The sequence below is a fragment of the Corvus kubaryi genome, unplaced genomic scaffold (assembly GCF_017639235.1).
Source record: "Corvus kubaryi isolate FWS band 111438036 unplaced genomic scaffold, C.kubaryi_AGA036_p1.0 split3-73, whole genome shotgun sequence".
Classification (NCBI taxonomy): domain Eukaryota; kingdom Metazoa; phylum Chordata; class Aves; order Passeriformes; family Corvidae; genus Corvus; species Corvus kubaryi.
The window spans coordinates 42,059,220-42,076,807 of NW_024582091.1; the positions used below are offsets into that span (position 1 = coordinate 42,059,220).

Consider the following 17,588-nt stretch of genomic DNA (forward strand, 5'->3'; position numbering starts at 1 on the left):
TTCTACTTGGAAAAAAATCCTGGGCTCCTTTCCTCAGAGGGTCCTCCCACACTCCTCAAGGCATAAAGCCCAAGGGTGGTGTTCACTGTCCACAGACACACACAGACTGTGCACAGGCACACCCAGCAACCTCATTAATAAATGCCACCTTTTCCATGGGGTTTTTTTTAATGCTTTCCAAAAGATATCACTGCTAAATCCTCGTATTCTGTGCATTTTCTGTGATGAGACTTAAATACAGGGGAGCAGATCTGACGCATTTCAGCATATTTCCCTGTTCTTTAGAGGTAAGCAAATAAAGGTAGGCCATTAGTGTGTGACATTTATTGTTTATACATTAGTGTACATTAATCAAGAGACTGGCTGAATCAAATATTTCAACAGTGATCAGTCAAAGTATGATTACAAGTTGAATGAAATTACTGATAATGATGGACTACATTCAGCTGGAGAGAAACATATAGAAAGGAATAACTCCTGAGTTTTAGATTATTCATTTGTATTACTTTAAAATACCATCCCAGCATATCCTGTTGCCTTGATTTTCCTTTCATTTCTATGACACGGCTGCCACCGTTAAATAAATGGGATTGCATAACTTCCAGATCATTCACTGAATGTGGCATTGAGTAAATTACAAAAGGGAAAGGCATATTCTGCAAAATGCGTTCCCCCAATGAGATGGAGTTAGTCTTGCACATTTATTTCCAACATTTTGGCTAGGCGTGTACGTGTCTCAAGTACTTAAAAACCCACAAGATTATTTTCCAGAATTCCACTGTGTAATTTTTGCCATTAAACACTAAAAAGGAAAAATAAAAGTCAACCATTCACTATTAAAAGGCTTTAATTATTTGGAACACTAACATAAAAAATGTTTACTTGAAAAGGTTTCTTTCCATTTTAGTCCATCTTCAAACCTGTTACACTGTATTTCACTGACTAGTATTACAAATTACACTGACAAGTTTCCTCAAAGTTGCAAAAGATAGAACTATGGTAAATTGTTTCACAAGTTATTTAGAAAAAACATATAAGAAATTTTTCTTTCCCTCTTCTTCTATGAAGCAGAAACTTAGCATTAAAGTAACAAGAACAGTCATTATAGTGCTAAGTATATTCGACATATTTAACCTCACAAATAAATAAATATATACAAGGGAGGTTACAGCATGTCAACTACAAAACAGAAGCTTTACATTGTAGAATTGAGAGCATTCAAGAGCAACTAAGTGACACAGAGTTTAAGACTACTACATGGTAGTAAAAAAAAGAGAAAAAAATCTTAATTCAGCAAAAATACAGGTAGATGTACATTAAACTGATAGGTTACAGCTCAGCTTCATTCAGAATACTGTGTTTTCTTTTTATTTATGTTTTACTGATCTAATATGTTTTATTGATTCCTCATTTTTTTCAGGAATGTTTGATTTTCCTTCTCTTCAATTTTGAACATCTTAATCAGGTAGAAATCTCACAGTAAGCTGCTTTGTGAACACTATTATCTACAGTAGTTAAGCAAGTGGGATGATAAAATATAAGTTCAGTAAATGCTTGTACATAATCTCTCCGTAAATGATTTCAATTATTAAAAGTATCTGACAACAGTCATCGCTGTTATTAATTACATTTTGAGTGAATGGGGCTGACTTCCATTCATACACCACGGAAGTATTTGCAGTTACGAGCCTGAGGTTTCGTTCAGGTGCGTGTAGCGACAGCAGTGTTCCTGGGTGGAACGCTGTCAGCACATCCTCCTCCCGCCAGGTGTTTGCAGCCAGGGAAAGTGGGCCATTTGTGCGGTCACAGCATTAAATGATCTCTGCACTCAAAAGCACGTGCAAAGAGCAGAGAAAGCACAAATCCACATCCCTAATCACTGAGTGTCCACCTGCTTGGCAACTGAAAAATCTCAGCACAACTTTCTGCTCTCTGAATTTAAATAATTGAATATGCAGCTAAAAATATTTTGGTTGAAAAAAAGGATTAATTTTTAAAAATTAAAACTTCCATTAGGACACATTCTCATCTGAAAGCAGTACTTGAAAAAACCTTTGATGTTTCAGCACATGCCTTCAGAAACATGTGCAGCTACAATTTTTATAGTGCTTGTCATGGGGTGAAACTTGGTTCATGAGGAGACATGCCCTTTTGGCACTCAAGGTCACATGCTAATATGTCACACATTTATAGAGAGTAAAACAAGTAAGCATTTTATGCTCTTCTCTGTTCTCTGCACACACACACCCACACCCCTCAGTGTCATTATGGACACAGTATAGCAATGTGCAATTCCCTAATATTGCCTGAACACCATTTAAACATCCAACAACCTCAATCATGTCATTCAACAGGGAGGCAAGAGAGGGATACTGATACTGATAACGTTATGTGCCCAGAAAAATGTTATTTATTTATTATTGGTCAACAATAGGTTGACCAGGTTATCCTAATGTTGTAATGCCATTTGGAGGTGTCTATACATACAGTATATCTGAAGTACAGAGACTGACAAACTCATGGGTTTACAAAGAATTCATCTTATATTTAAATATTTAAACTTAAGTTTTAGCACCGTCCATTATTTTTAGATTGTCTGTGGTATACACTGTCATATTTACCATGTGCATTATTATAAAAAATATGTGTAGAGAGAGTTCTAGGTATATATTTATATATCTATATATTGTTGAATGTCCTTTTGTTATTTTGTTTTGTGAAAAAAGAACATTAAACATAGACTTGAGATGGGAGACACTGCATTTCGTACATACCAATTAATAAATGCCGAAACACGACTTTGTGTAAACTGTGTTTCTATGTATAGGGATACAAACTGGCCTGCCTTTACAGCACAGAATGTTTTGGTAAGTAATGATTAGGTCTATTTAGGCAAAATGGTTTATAATAACCCTTTAATTGGTGTTAGGGTTTTACTCACTTATGAATAAAGAACAGCACTAGACATTCAAGAAGCAAGAATCTAGCAAGTGTAATAGGGAAAATCCATATTTTTCAAAAGAAAAAGACCATCAGCAAACTGCTCAATAGAAGTTTTCCTGCACTTTGTGACATGTCTGCTATTTTCTCCAGGAGTCACGACTTGCTTCTGTTTGGATTATATAATTTAAAGTTAGCCTTGTGGCTCTTCAAAGATATTTACACAGGATTACAATTGGCTGTCCAGGCATCATGCTGGCTGGCACACATTTAAAAACAGCTCAATACCATGGTGGAAAATTGTCTTTTTCCACAACAGTAAAAGAGAAATCAGTCCTTAAGTGGAAGCTGTTTACAGGAGAACACTATAAACTGGGAAAAAATAACTGAACAGGTCATGTTCTATGACATCCAATATTCTCAGTTCCAGGCAGACTTTTTGTATTCCTTTGTATTCCAATATATCAGAAACCCAGTTAGAACTTTGTGCTGCGACTAAATGTGTCAGACATGATGATATTTTTATAGAAGTTGTCGGAGTGAGGATTGCAATATCCTTTGACCTTGTCAATAACCTGGTGGACAGGGATGATTGATGTCTGTTCTCCATCCTCTTGGGCAAATTTTGAAGATGGCTTGTCAAGAAAAACACTCTCTGAGAGGAGGAAAAAGCAACAAGAAGAAGTTAGGGCCTCTTAAGCAAACTCAATGTGTCACCCCCACATAGATATGCCTTCAATTGCCACTATTACTGAATTAAATTAATGCCCTTTGGGGTTGGCATTGCTTCTTCTAAATTCTTTTGAGATGTCTGGTTTTGTGGGCAGACCTTTCAGGTATCTCTTGAAATTATCCCCCCATTATTTTGCCTAAAATATTACTGTCTCCTATGACCTTTTAATATCTTAATTTACTGCTGATGCTCTGAATCTTACAAACCAAAAACATTTTGATAGCACTGGATCTCCATAAAGAGCATCTCCACATAATAAAGTACTGTAGAATGACAGTAAACAGATTTAATTATTTCAACAGTGGATGTTTTGAGCTATGCACAGAAATAATATAACCTGTGCTGAGTGTAGCAAAGGATGTCTTGCATCTTAAAGCAAATAACCAGAGCCAGAACTGGCCAAAACTTTGTACTTGCCTAGAATCACTTTGTTTTTTCCATATGGTGGAGGGTACAGGCTGAAAATTTATAGGGAGGAAAAGATGCAACAACTGTGCATCCCTTCAGAGTCCATGAGCTAGAGGTCAAGGGTGAAGCTGAAGAGATAAAGAAGCAAGGCAACTCCCGGCCAGACTGGGTAAGTCTGCTTCAGTGGCTCACATTAGTGCTGTTCAGAGAATGGTCAGTAGGTAGAGCTAACGCAGCGAGAAATGAGGAGAGAGCTTGTCTCTCATTTTCTCAAGTATGTTGTCCTAATTCCAATGTAGTGAAGCTGGAATTAATTCTCTGAACCTGGGCAAGATCTGGACCATTTCAAGCCACCAGTAAGGTGGAGTACCCTGGGAAGCAATGTTTTCTACAAGTGACAGTTTTGATGGCTGTTTACAAGACCTCGGGAAAGTCATTTCCAAAAACTCCTTGTTAAAGGATCATTTAAGAACTAAGCATACTACTTGAACTATGATTTCATAAAAAACTTTTCTTAGAAATAAACCAACTAAAAATAAACAGAAAAGTAACCCATCCCTGGAAAAGTCATGATATCAAGCCATAAAAGAGCATGAAGTGTTGCAAAGGAGAAATGGATTGCAGACAGAGAAATCAAAACAGTTTCACTCATTAAAACAGAAACAGGCATGTTGAGGCTTATCAGGATGATCTTTTCAAAGCACGCAAGAATGTTCATGAATTGCAGCGAATAACTCCACGTCCAATGGCAAATATCTGAGTCCTGAGAGCCTTTCAAATTTATGCATTTACTAACCAATGGCTTCACATCTAAGTACAGGGTTAAAATCATGTATCCCTGAAATAAGTGGGAGTTGTATGACCAAATTCTCTGCAGAGATAGTCTTAACTTCTAATTCACAGAAGTGTTACAGAGGGTATTTAAGTACTTTCTATGAGGAATTTGGTTTGGGTTTGTAGACAGCTGGGGCACAAGATGCTGTAGTGACCTCTTTTGTTCACTCATGAGGGTCCATCCAATATTTGTGTTGGTGTATTCTGTATTCAAGGAGCAGTTCACAGGATGGCTTTCAGGCATATATATTTCATCCTTCAGAGTAATTTTGGGTGCTAATAGATACAAAAATCTCAATGTCTAGGAGACTAATCCAGTAATGGCCATAGACCAAATATAAATACATTAAATTTTCTGTAATAACTTTGATAAATACTAAACAATCTTCTGGAACTCAATCAGATTGTTTTTGCTTTTTAATGTATGCTTTGTGTACGGGTGTTTCAGGATAATCTCCTTTCCCCAGACTACTGCACACAGGCATTAATGTCAGGACACGGTCTCTTTTCTAAAGTGGTATCTTCTAAATGCTTTGTGCCCCATGCAGAGTGCAGACACCCAGAGTCTGAAGCATGCTTGTCCTTTGATTCAGCATCAGTGGTGCAAGATGGAATAGAAATAAGCAGCATTTCTGATTAGCAAAATCCTCTGCATCAATGAGGACATCATGCAAGAAGCATCCCTCCACCCTGTTCCAACCATGCATTCAACAAAAGCAATTCTCACTTTACCTGTAATGCTCCACCACTGATGAGGAAAGGGCCTTAGAAGACATTATCTACACCACAAACACATGAATGCTTGTGTCAATTCCAGGGAGCACATTATAACCATATTAACAAGACTTGCCAAGACATGTAGCTATGACATTATTTGCCTGCAATTTAGCTAAGTTGGCAAACTGAGAAGTTCAGCTATATTAAAAATCAGAATCTGAATGTTATTTTTTATTATTTTATTATTTTTACACAGGAGAAGATATGTCAGTATTTAAAAACCTAGTGTTATCAAAAATTCCTGTGGAGTATCACAATAAGATGTGTATTTTTAGAGAACAAAGTAAAATGTAATAAAATTCAAAAAAATAAAAAGAAAATTGTAGTAGTCCCTTAATGCCCAAAAAACCATCACATTACAAACTTTGTTTACATTAAGAACTGCAATCCTTTCTAGGAATAATTTCTGCATGGGATTCAGCTCATAATTTTTGAAGAACATCTATGAGTAAGTTTATTTTAACTTTACTACTTTTTATCTGAAACAGTTTGTTTTACTTCAAGAACACCTTGCATAAACTCCACCACAAAGTCTTCTTAAGTGTTATCCTGATAAAAAGCCCGGAGTCCAACAAAGCATTTAAGCATATTTTTATCATTAATCCCAAGACCAAGGATCTAAAGACTGATCTGTCATGAGTACAAAAGGTAATTCTCCGTATGCTGCAGAAAGGGCACAATGCTGTCCTCCTCTACTATTAATTCAACAACAGCACTGTGATTGGTGGATATTAAAGATGCTGTTTCTGGAAGACTGCTGGCAGAAGTGTTCCGACAGGGAAGAGATGAATGAATGGCTTGATCAGGGCAGCTGGGTGCACTGTACACCAAACCCAACCTGGCAGCAGGGACAGACAGCCTGGGGAGACAGGCAGCAGCCATGTGCTCCCAGTGCAGTTGTGAATAGCAGTCCTGAGAGCAAGCCCAGGTGCTATCAGTTATCAGGAATTTCTAAGATATCTCTCATTTTTACTGTGTTCAAAGCAGACATACTTCATGTATGTTGTCAATAACCAATAAGGTTTTAAACTCTTAAAATACCTAATGCACAATCCCTCATGCTAGTGGATGCACTGAATATTGGTCAACAAGAAAACAAGTGTAATTCTTAAAAAAAAAAGGGATGTGTGTACCTAACTGAAGCAGGTAATGATCATCAATAAAAAAAAAAAATAAAAGGTATTTCCTGGAAACTGTGTCATGCATCAAGAAAGGAGAGTGTACCATCATAAATGAGACATTGGGGGCTTAAAAATAATTTATACTTAAGAAACAACATAACTTTCCTTCTAGTGAAATAATCTAATTCATATGCAAACATTTTTTCTAATAAATATTTTAAAGCAAGTAAACACACCTTTGAGTTAAATATGTGTGCAGATTTTATTTCCACTATATTTGTAAAAGAGTATTGTGTAATAATGCTATGTGACTTTACACCGGACAAAAACATGCACTCACAAAAACAGAGTAACAAAAAAAATCTGAACTATATAAGTGAATTTCTGAAATATTATCTCAGACATAACCAAACTTGCAAATCATTCCAGCTGCTCTCTTTCTTTGCTCCCTTAAAGTGTTCTTAAAATGAGCACATTTTCATGGCATGAGTGGAATACAGATGATGCCTTTTATTACATATACCATTGACATCTAAATAAATACGCAGTAGATAAGGCTATTTGTAGAAGGGCAAGACAATGCATACTCTGGGAACACAATGTCCATTTCCGAGTAGGCTCCATTTGTTGTTTTACCGATAAATGTTTTACAGTTAGATGAAAGGAGTTTAACCAAGACAATCAGCTGTGGACTTGGACTCTGAAGACTTGATTCCTATTTCCAGCTGTACTGACAGCTTTCATGTTACCTTGGGTGAAGAACGTCATCTCTCTGTGCTTTGGCTACCCTGTGTTTACAATAGGATAATAAGCAAAATTTGCTTTCATCAAGCCTATTTCATTTAGTATGGGAACATGCGGAGATCAGATCTATATATTGGATGTATTGCATGTTAGGTAAGGATTCTTATTAAACAGTAACATATGTTTTAAAAGCATTGACACTATATGAATTGATGACATTTTCTCACATTAACCTTTGGGTAGGAACACTTACTGTACCTTTAGCACAAACCTATGTATTCACAGATGCATTGGGTCGCAGCGCAAGAACTCACCTGTATGGCTGTTTCGTTTGCAATATGTATTCGTCGTAGATTTTGATTTGGATGTTAGGTAGGTTGAATTGGAGCCAATGGAACTAGATGATAAGGATTTCCCAAGATTATCTGAACTCTTCTTTATAATATTGGTTGCTGTTTTGCTCCAATCTAAAGATGATTGAGAAGTTTTACGTAAATAAGTGCCATAGATAATAAATGCTTAATTTATTCAATTATGAGTATTTAAAATATCTGATGCATTTCTTAGCATTGCTTATAACAAATACCCTATCCTTTTCCTGTTAGGTATCCTCTTTAGTTTTAAAGAACTATAAAATTATTCAAACTTGATTTACTCTACCACAGCAGTTGAAAATGGTGGCTCTAACACTCTAACAGTAGTTTGGCTGGACAGCAGAACTGCAAGTATGATCTGGCTTTCCAGAATGCAGGAGTGCAGAGAAGCTTTGTAGCAATACAGGGATACCAAACTTTCCCGACCTGAAGAGCAAAATCCAAAGGTGATAGGAAAGGGATAGATAGGATCATTTACAGTGGTCTTATCATCTGAGGGTTTGATCTCCTGCCGAGGAAGATACTACATACTAACAACTAACTTGTTGTTCAGCATATTAGTGCACTATTTATATAATAAAGTTTATTCAGTAGTTCACATTTAAAGAATTTTTCCAAACCATTAGTACAATAGGCTCTTAGGCTGGAACAACTTCCAAAATTAAATTAAATAGCTAATACCAATAACCTGACCAAAGAACCCTAACACTGAAAAACTCATCACAGGTGTCCCAATACCAGCAGAATAAAATTAACTACTTTTGTATCATATAATTGCAGGTAAGTGCAGGAAGTTTCACAATTTATTCATCTTGCTGTTATTCACTGTACTTCAATGAAATTCACAAAATGTGAGAGAAGTCCAAGCCAAAGATACATGAGCCACTTTAGTCTTGATTTAAATCAAGACAAATACTTTATCCTAAATTATTGCTACAGGAGTTAGGTATGCAAGTTCACATTTGACTTCTATATCACTGTTCTGCCTGAAAACAGTGTCAGGTTCATGGAGATTAAAACCAGCCTGTGGCACTGGTTAATGCCAGGCATAATGACATCACATTAACTATACCACTGTAATATTCAAATCCTTCATGCTTTTATTTCTACCATATTCATACCCACAAGCTGCCCAACAGCAGCATAAAAAAAGGAAGGAAATAATTTGATCCATCTTTGTTTTTCAGTTCAGGAGTTACAGGATAAACCACAAGGAAACTGAACATATGAAACAATTGGATGTCTGATCAGAACAAATATGATTTTCGTAATTTGTACTAACTCCTTGAAATAAAGAATCAAGCTTTCTTACTACAAAATGAAAGCTTACCATAGCAAGCAATGAGCTTATGCCACCTTACACCAGCTGTAGATTTGAACACTCATCATTGAACAAGAACCATACGAGAAAGAATTATATGGTCCAAATCACCACATTGGACAGCAAAGGAAGGGCCAGTTGCCTGAACACAGCAGTCTCATGCCATCCAAGATGGCATGATCCAAGTGCAGGAGACTATAAATGCTGTGGCTCAAGTGTTGCACTTTTCATGTGTCCAAACCAAAATCTCTCCTTTCTGACTGTTGCAGATGAAGATGAACTTCAGTTCTAGAACCCAATCAGGCTTCTGTTAAAGGAATTTTCCATGTTTCTGAGTCTTTAATAGTCTCTGAATTAAATGGTAAAGGACAGGACAGTTTAAAAAGGCAAAGATAAAAGCAAAAGAAGTCAGAATATTTCTATGCAACTTTTAAGAATTGCTCTTACATCAGCTTAACAGTCCACACAATTCAAAGTCAACATACTTTAATATACAAGAAAATGAGTAAGACTGGATTTTGAATGACAAAATTTGAATCTCTGGATCCTTATTTAATTTTTTTTTTTTTTTTAGGGTCTGAAGGGCCTTCCAAAACCATGCCCATGGCATGACAAAATTTACCAGCTGCCTTTAATGGAACACTGAAAGATTTGAGAATTTTTATGAAGTGATATCTGAAAAGTCTCTTGGAAATTATTAGTACTGAAGTGACAGCCTATGATTAATCTATTTTTCCACATTTCTGGCTTACCTTCTATTATATTAAAAATAACATAGGAAGCTGTTTACCTGGACTTTTATAGACAACTGCAGCACCTAAGGAGGGGAGCTGTGAACTGCCTTTACCTGAATTGTCTGCCAGTCGGAATCTGCCACAACAGAGATGTCTCCTCCATTGTTTCTGCACATTTTCTTTCATAGCACAATGGAATACAAATATAAACAAACCTGTGATGAAAGCAAATAAACACCAAATCAAGCAGGTATTTATAAACAGATAAACAGATTAACTGAAGTTTGTTATCTGAAGACTGTGAAGTGCAAATAAAGAAAAAAGTCAACTTAAGATTTGGTTATTTTCATCCATGCATCATTTAAGAGGTATGGAAATTAACTAAAGTTTTCCCATCCTCTAGTTGCTATGTAAGTGTATAGGATATCAGAATACAGAGGCTAGGATGCCTTTTACTGGCATTGTTGATTTAGATTCAGCTCAGTGTTCATGCGTTTGGTTTTTTTGTTTGTTTTTTGGGTTTTTTTTGTTGGTTTTTTTGGGGGGGGTGGTTTTTCTGTTGTTATTGTTGGCTTAGAGGAAAATGATTAAAAGGTCTTTCTTTTCTTTGAACAAACTATTATTTTGCACCCAACAGGACTGCAAGAGAGAGATTGCAAAGTAAATACCAACACTATTATATTAGCAAGGAGATATCTCCTGGATGTGGTTCCATATGTGCAGAACTGTGGGCTGTATTCTTTTAAAACCAGACATCTTGTAAATGGCACTTAAGGGTGTTCTGAAAAAGTACACCTGGATTTATGTGCATCACATGCATGTACTTGAAACGATTATGAAAATGGTAAGAATATGTTCACAAGTACCAAGTAGAAGTCCAGCTACTTAATCCCAAAGAAAACTAACTGATTTGCACATGCAATTGTAAATGTGTTTAAGAATGTTTTTGTAGAGTTGCTTTTCTCATGCAGTTTTAAAGTTTTTATTTTCACGACAGGAGGTAAGCATCCTACCATGTGATAAGGTAGGTCTTAACAGGGCGTATGGTACAATTTCATCACCTAGAGTTGTACTTCAGAGCTAAATATAGTAGTTGGAAATCTCATACGTTCCTGACTTTTCTCAGGCAGGCACTGGTTGTGGAATCTTTTGTTTTTATGTGGCTTAGACTATTTCTTGCTTTACTCGTATTCTCATGAGAGAGTCAACCCGAGGCCGAACACCTGATGGCCAAACGCTACTGCCAGATCCCTCATGATTTACCTTAAATGTGAATAAATACTACATAGTGTGGGCAAATGTGGTCAAATGGCTTCCTCTAAAACCATTCCTTTATGATCATCATGAACAGTTCTGTATACTAATGTCTAGCATGTTTCAGCTGGCAGAACACAATGGCAGGGTATGGCTTGGATAAAGATCTTCTGGAGAATCAAATTATCGTCTTTCCTCCAGATTGCTGAGGTCTAATTTTGCACTAGTGCATGTCATTGAACTGGGCTTGTATTTGCTTATAGCCACCAAACCAGGCTGAAAACTTTGAAATCAGTTAACTTTAGGTAGGGGTTGGGTCATGAAACACAATTTTTACAAAATTTTTCAAGAGCTGATGGGGAAAAAAAGGAAAAGCACATTTTAAAAAAGACATCGCCTTAATGCATCTCAAATGTAGTTTCTCTTGGATTATGGATACTGTATTTGCATTTAGTAAAATATTTTTCTATGTGGTTTGTTTAAATCACAGAGCAAGTCCAATGTGACCACTGGCAGCTCTTACAGGGTTAGAGGTATAAAGCTGGTTGTGGCCCAAAGTTCCTCTCAGGGCTTCTACAAAGCTTACAAACTTAGTAAACTGATGCTTAATTAAATTGCAGTGAATGTTCTGAACGGTTAAAAAGAAAATGCATATTCCATAGTAATGCAAAACAAATGTACTGAATTAAGTACTTTGCCTTTGCCCTGTCTGGGCTTGGCCTCCAGAACTTTTTTCTCTGTATTTCATTATTCATTAAGTTTACAACGTGCTTTTAGTAGTACAGCTTTGGTTTTGTTTCCCAGAGACAAATCAGACCCTAGGCTTGGCTCTTGCTTGGCTCTGATATGAAAGTATTTGGCTTGCCCAGGCATATATATAAAGTGAGCAGCCAAAAAAGAAATGTTCCCAGATTTTTTACTCTGAGCGTCAAGGAGAGAAAAATAATTTCCTATGTAGAGGAAATAGCAAAGTACAGTAACACTAGCAGTTGCTGCAATTTGCTTTTTCACTGCCAGTGCCCAGAAAATTGCTGATGGAGGCTGCTGGTATATCTTCAAATGTTCGTGCAGCTTTCAAAAACTTGAGAGAGGATAGACGCGTTTACCAACATCTCCATAATTGAGCTGCTAATACTGATGAAAGACTTGCCATATTGAAACATTTTTTGCTGCTAGGAAATGCTTCCTGATAAAGATTTGCCCCATTCCATCCCCTTACTGCTACATGAACACTGCACCAGTTATATGGGATTTTAAACATCCTCTTCCTTTATTCTTTAGCTTTGCCTAGCTCTTTCTGACACAGCAATACGTACTTTCAGATAGAAGATTGTTATTTCCTATTGCTTGATATGACATGCCTGAGCATAGACTGCATCATCATTGCTACCACAATCCATGGAAAGCTCATCACTCTTCTTTTTACATTTACTTCTCATCTTTTGCAGTTTCATCTTCTGACTTAACTGCCTTCCAAATATTCATTTTCCATTAAATAGTGCTATTACCCCACAGAGACTTAAGCAGTGGTGGTCAGCCTTGTATGCACTCTGCACATACAAGCTTAATTAACTGCACTGGAAATTCTGGTTACAGAGAACTTGATCAATTTGACCCTTGGCAAGCTTTTCAGAGTTTAAATCTTTTTTCATGTTCTTCCCATACTTCTGATCTCTCTAGGCCCTTCTAAATTTCTAACACAGACACAATGCACTAAATACTTCATTATGCTGCTAGGGGAGTATCAGAACCTGTCATTTGGAAAAAACAGTTTCTAGTAAGAACACCACATCCAAATATTTTTTGTCATTTTTCTTAGCATTTTAGGTTGAAACTGACCCAAACAAAAACCCACACCATTATTCTCTTCCCATGAAAGCTCAAGAAATCTTTCAGCACAGTAAATACATCTCAACTGTATCAGACAAAATCTGCACAGGGTGACATTAAGTACTTTTTTCCATAAAGAGAAAACATTTTGCTGACCCAAAGAAAATTTAATTTTTATCTCAATATTTGTGTTGCATAATACATGTTCCTTCAATGATATTCTTGAATTTGTTTTTTGTTGGTTTTTTTTTTTTTCAGGCAGATTTATTTCTTATATCAATATGTGTGTGGTATAATGCACGCACTTCCAATGACCTTCTTGGAAGGGTTTTCTCTTCATTAAATTTTTAGTTGTTCTTTATAGGTGGATAGGGCAAGCACTGATAGAGAATTTTATGGCAGTTGAAACATATGCAAATTTTAGCTCTGAGCTGAATGTTTTTAAATGTCAGCTATATAATTCTGTAATTTTTAACCATTTGATTACAATTTACAGCATTTTTCAGAAAGGCAAACTATGCTGGAAAAGTAAAATAATGAAAACTTGAATAAAGGAAAGAAAAATAAACTGACTATAACAGTCACTGGATTTTTCTAAAGCAAAGAATATCCCATATGTCTCTGCTATATGTCCACACTGAGACAGGACTGAAGTTTATTTTATGAGTTTCTCATGTCTTAATAAAATAGTTATGAGTTTTAGAGATTTTTCTACAGGAATAAATTAAGGAAAAAGGCTTCCTATATTTGTTATAATCAGTGAAAGGAAATGCTGAAGGTCATACAGCATGTGTCTCAACAGAGAACACTGCAGACTGTTAGCTAGGAAGAGCTCTATTTATAATATAGTTCATTTTATGGAAAAAGACCTTGAAACCATAATGAATTTATGTAAGATATTCGACCCAGGTGTAGTTGGTATCATTATTCCACATAAGGGGAAACTATTGATGGTTTAGTATCAAAGGAAAACCTAGAGAGCTCAGATATGTGTTCCCTAGTCCAATCACTGGACATAGTAAGCCCCAGAACAGTAACAGATCAAATATTATTCATTCATAGAACAAAAATTCAGCTTACCTTGCAATGAATTGAAAATTGAGAAGAGGTACAAGAAAGGAAGAGTTAAGGGGCCCCAGGCAAAAAAGGCAAAGCCCCATGTCATGCCCAGGAGGAAGGTCAGGCTGACCACACTACGGAGGTTCCTCAGGATCTCTTCCTTCAGGCTCCTATTGGTTCTTTTCCCATTCCTCCCGCAGATTTGCACCATCACCACAATAAACATGGCGACATTCATTAGAAACATGATTCCAAAATAGCCAGCACAAGTCACATAAAAGACAACTTCATTCTTGATCCAGCAGCTATAAAAAAATTTAAAAAAAAAAAAAAAAAAAAGGATCATTTTTGGTTAATGGAAACTATCCTCCAATTATTCATATGACTAAAGGAAAATGAGCCGATTTCTGATACCACTAATGCAGAGCTACAATGTAAAATGAAACCTTTGTCCATTTTCTGTTTGGAAACAGGATGAAGCCCAGAGGCACCTTAAGTGACCATGGCTTATAGTGTTATCATATGAGAAATCTGAGGGCTGTACCCCATTTTAGTCAAAGCTAATTAAAAAGGTGGGAAGCAGTGGGAACTGCAGTCCCATAATGAAAAAAGTACAAAGAAATTCACTGCTGTCATCTGTGTGAAGCATTGAATGCTTTAAAAACAGAATGGGCAAACTTGGATCTTCAGTGTCAAAAATCTGAAGTTTCTGCCACTAGAGCTAAAGGAGAACTTGAACACGACTGGAGAAGTATCAGGACTTTTGAGGCAGCCGTTTGACAGTCAGCCATGTGAGAGACCTAAGTAATTTCTCTTGCAGCAAATGGCCTGAATGCTCAGCATGATACTATAATAAAATAAAAAATGGAAATTTTATTTATCATGATGAAGCTTCACTAGGCAAGGAAAGGAGCACTCACATAAAAATTTTGGCATTTGGAGTTACTATCTGGACATCAAGAGAAGAACATAGAGGACTATTGAACTACATCGGCAAAAGGTTGGTTTATTTACAAAGGAAACTATTTTTATACGATTTCTTTCTTTGCTCTTACCTAGAAAATACAGCTTTCATTTAAGACAAACCAAAACAGGTATTTTTATTTTATTTTCATGACAAAACCTATAAATTATTCTTTGCCAGAGACATGTTTGTACGTGGCATTGGGTCATGCAGATTTCCCTCCAATTTCTCTAACAGCCTTCTTCACATTACAGATTCTAATCATTCAGAAGACAGTTTTGCCCTTTTTGCTTGCTTAATGCACCATTGACTTTTGCAAAGCAACTATAAATGCTGAATTTTAAGAGAGCAAAAGAAATACTCACAAGTCATCCCCTCCTTGCCCGTTAGCATCTCTACCATATAACTCTTTGCCATAAATGTGACTTGCATTTGTATTAGCACTTGCTAAAACAATTGCTATCACCAGAGCTGGCAAACCTGTAACACAAGAAATCTGGTGAGCTTTCAAATCTCCTAAACTTTCAAATTCACCATGCTAAGCTGAATTACTGATGTCTCCATCCCTATAGTTTTAGTACAGAGTATCCTGAGAAAACTGCACTGAGAAGGTAGAAGGAAACAATTTTTCAAACAGTACAAATATATAGAACTATTAAAGTAATTAAGAGGCATTAATGAATAAGCCCTGTAATGTTCTGTAATGTATAAAAAGTTTAGTATGTGATAAGGAAACTAAAGTAAAACAATAAACTAAAGTAAAATAATATCCCTTAATTACCCAAAGTTAAATTTGCAACTGCACACAGGCTCTCATTATATAGTGAGATTAACAAATTATTGCATAAAATGAGGTCTAGCGGAGGGATGGTATTAGGAATTTTTTGAGGGATTTTTTTCATGCTAATGTGAATTCATTAGGTTGTGTCACTGGGGAACATGAACTTAAACCTGCAATTTCTCCACTGTTTCTCTCAACCACATTATATTATATATCCCATATTATCTTCTGCAGCGTTATACATATTATATATACTTTACTTATATGTGCTCCCCTCGCTTCCATAAAACAAACTATGTATTTCTTAATAAAAAAGCAGAGGGAGTATTTGGGGAAAGTAGACAACTATGCAGAGGAGAACTCTGCAGAAAAGTACAGCTCACACGAAAGAAATGTACGTTTCCTGATATGCCTTATTTACATGCCTTATCCTTGCTATAACAAAACAGATTCAAAGGGGAAGAGGTTAATTTGCTTTTCCGACCACTCAGTCCTTGTCCTCTGCTGAGGTTGCCAAAGAGGATGCTAGTTGCCAATGGAAAGACATCAATTATCAGCTGTACCGAGGTCAGTGCTCTAGCCGTAAGGTTAATGGCTTAGCATTGTGCTGTATTAATTCAAACACAATATGTGCATTCAGGGAGAAACCACAGATTCCTGATATAGACAAAAATGAAGAATAAAAGTCTTGCTGCTTGAGCCTTGCAGTTATTTTTCAGTATTACTTTTTCCATTTAAGTCCTGCTGTGTACATTGCTTAGGGCAGCCAGGATCTCTTCGTGGTTTAAACATTGTGCTGAATCTCAGAAAATTTTGGTTGTTTCTGATTCCACAATAGGCTTGTATTTGTTGGCAAGAAAATTTAAGCTGTACTTAAAGTTTTTGAAAGTCAATGCAAAACCTCCATAGGCTTTGCAGTAACTGCAAGAGTTTCTGCATTCATTGGGTTGACACAGTTCTCCATCTCTGACACAACACTCACATTTCCCCTCTCCCATTCTGGCCTCTTTGGAAAACAAGACCAGTTTATCTGGTCTCTCTGCTCATTCTGGGGCTGTGAGCTGCTCTGGGTGGAGAGTGCCAGTTAGAGTGTTATTTACACAGAATCACATGGGGGAACTTGGTGACAGAGAGGGCTGCCTGCATGCTGGCACTGCTGCAGGCAGGGGTAAGGAAATGACACACTGATATTATTAATTCTACTCTGCATTTCTGATAGAGAGCTTTTATATAGCAGCATTTATAGAGAACATTTATACAGCAGCATACATTTTATGTAAATATTGCATCTACTGAACTCACCCCAGCCAATGATGCAGAACTTCAGTATGTATCGCCGTATATACGTGTTGAACACCTTCACTAGAGCAATGTACATGTGAACAGCTTCCAGTCCCATCCATGTAAAGGTGGCCAGGAGAAAAAAGTGCAAAAGTGCAGCTACAGCTATGCAGAGGCCATCAATATCAAAGGATGCAATCCAGCCATCAAGCAGAAAAATCAGGTTAAGAAAGAGCAGGGCTGTGCTCAGATTCATCAGGATTTTGGATGGATAATCTCTTCGCAACTTCCTAATGAGAGAAACACAGGTGCACATGATTAACTTTCTGCAGTTACACAAACCACCTATTGCAGCTGGGTTTACCCCTTCACAAAGTCAATAAAAGCACAGGGAACCCCTTCCAGCTGGGTTTGTGCAGTAAGACATAGTGGT

At 36.6% G+C, this 17,588-nt stretch overlaps 1 protein-coding gene across 6 annotated transcripts in view; it reads right to left on the reverse strand.

Annotated features, from left to right (window-relative positions):
• Positions 1 to 829: 829 nt before the first annotated feature.
• The window catches only part of ADGRG6 (adhesion G protein-coupled receptor G6), a 111,096-nt gene continuing 94,337 nt past the window's right edge, over positions 830 to 17,588 (reverse strand). For 4 of the 6 annotated variants that reach the window (XM_042016496.1, XM_042016493.1, XM_042016494.1 and 1 more), the window contains 6 exons: positions 17,177 to 17,445; positions 15,459 to 15,573; positions 14,151 to 14,434; positions 10,100 to 10,201; positions 7,872 to 8,024; positions 830 to 3,595 (listed from right to left, as the gene is read on the reverse strand). In XM_042016496.1, the coding sequence (XP_041872430.1) occupies positions 3,417 to 3,595; positions 7,872 to 8,024; positions 10,100 to 10,201; positions 14,151 to 14,434; positions 15,459 to 15,573; positions 17,177 to 17,445 (1,102 nt within the window). In that variant the 3' untranslated portion in view covers positions 830 to 3,416. Of the gene's footprint in view, positions 3,596 to 5,647; positions 5,695 to 7,050; positions 7,602 to 7,871; positions 8,025 to 10,099; positions 10,202 to 14,150; positions 14,435 to 15,458; positions 15,574 to 17,176; positions 17,446 to 17,588 lie in introns of those variants that run through there. The other 2 variants (XM_042016497.1, XM_042016498.1) reach the window with 2 other exon arrangements.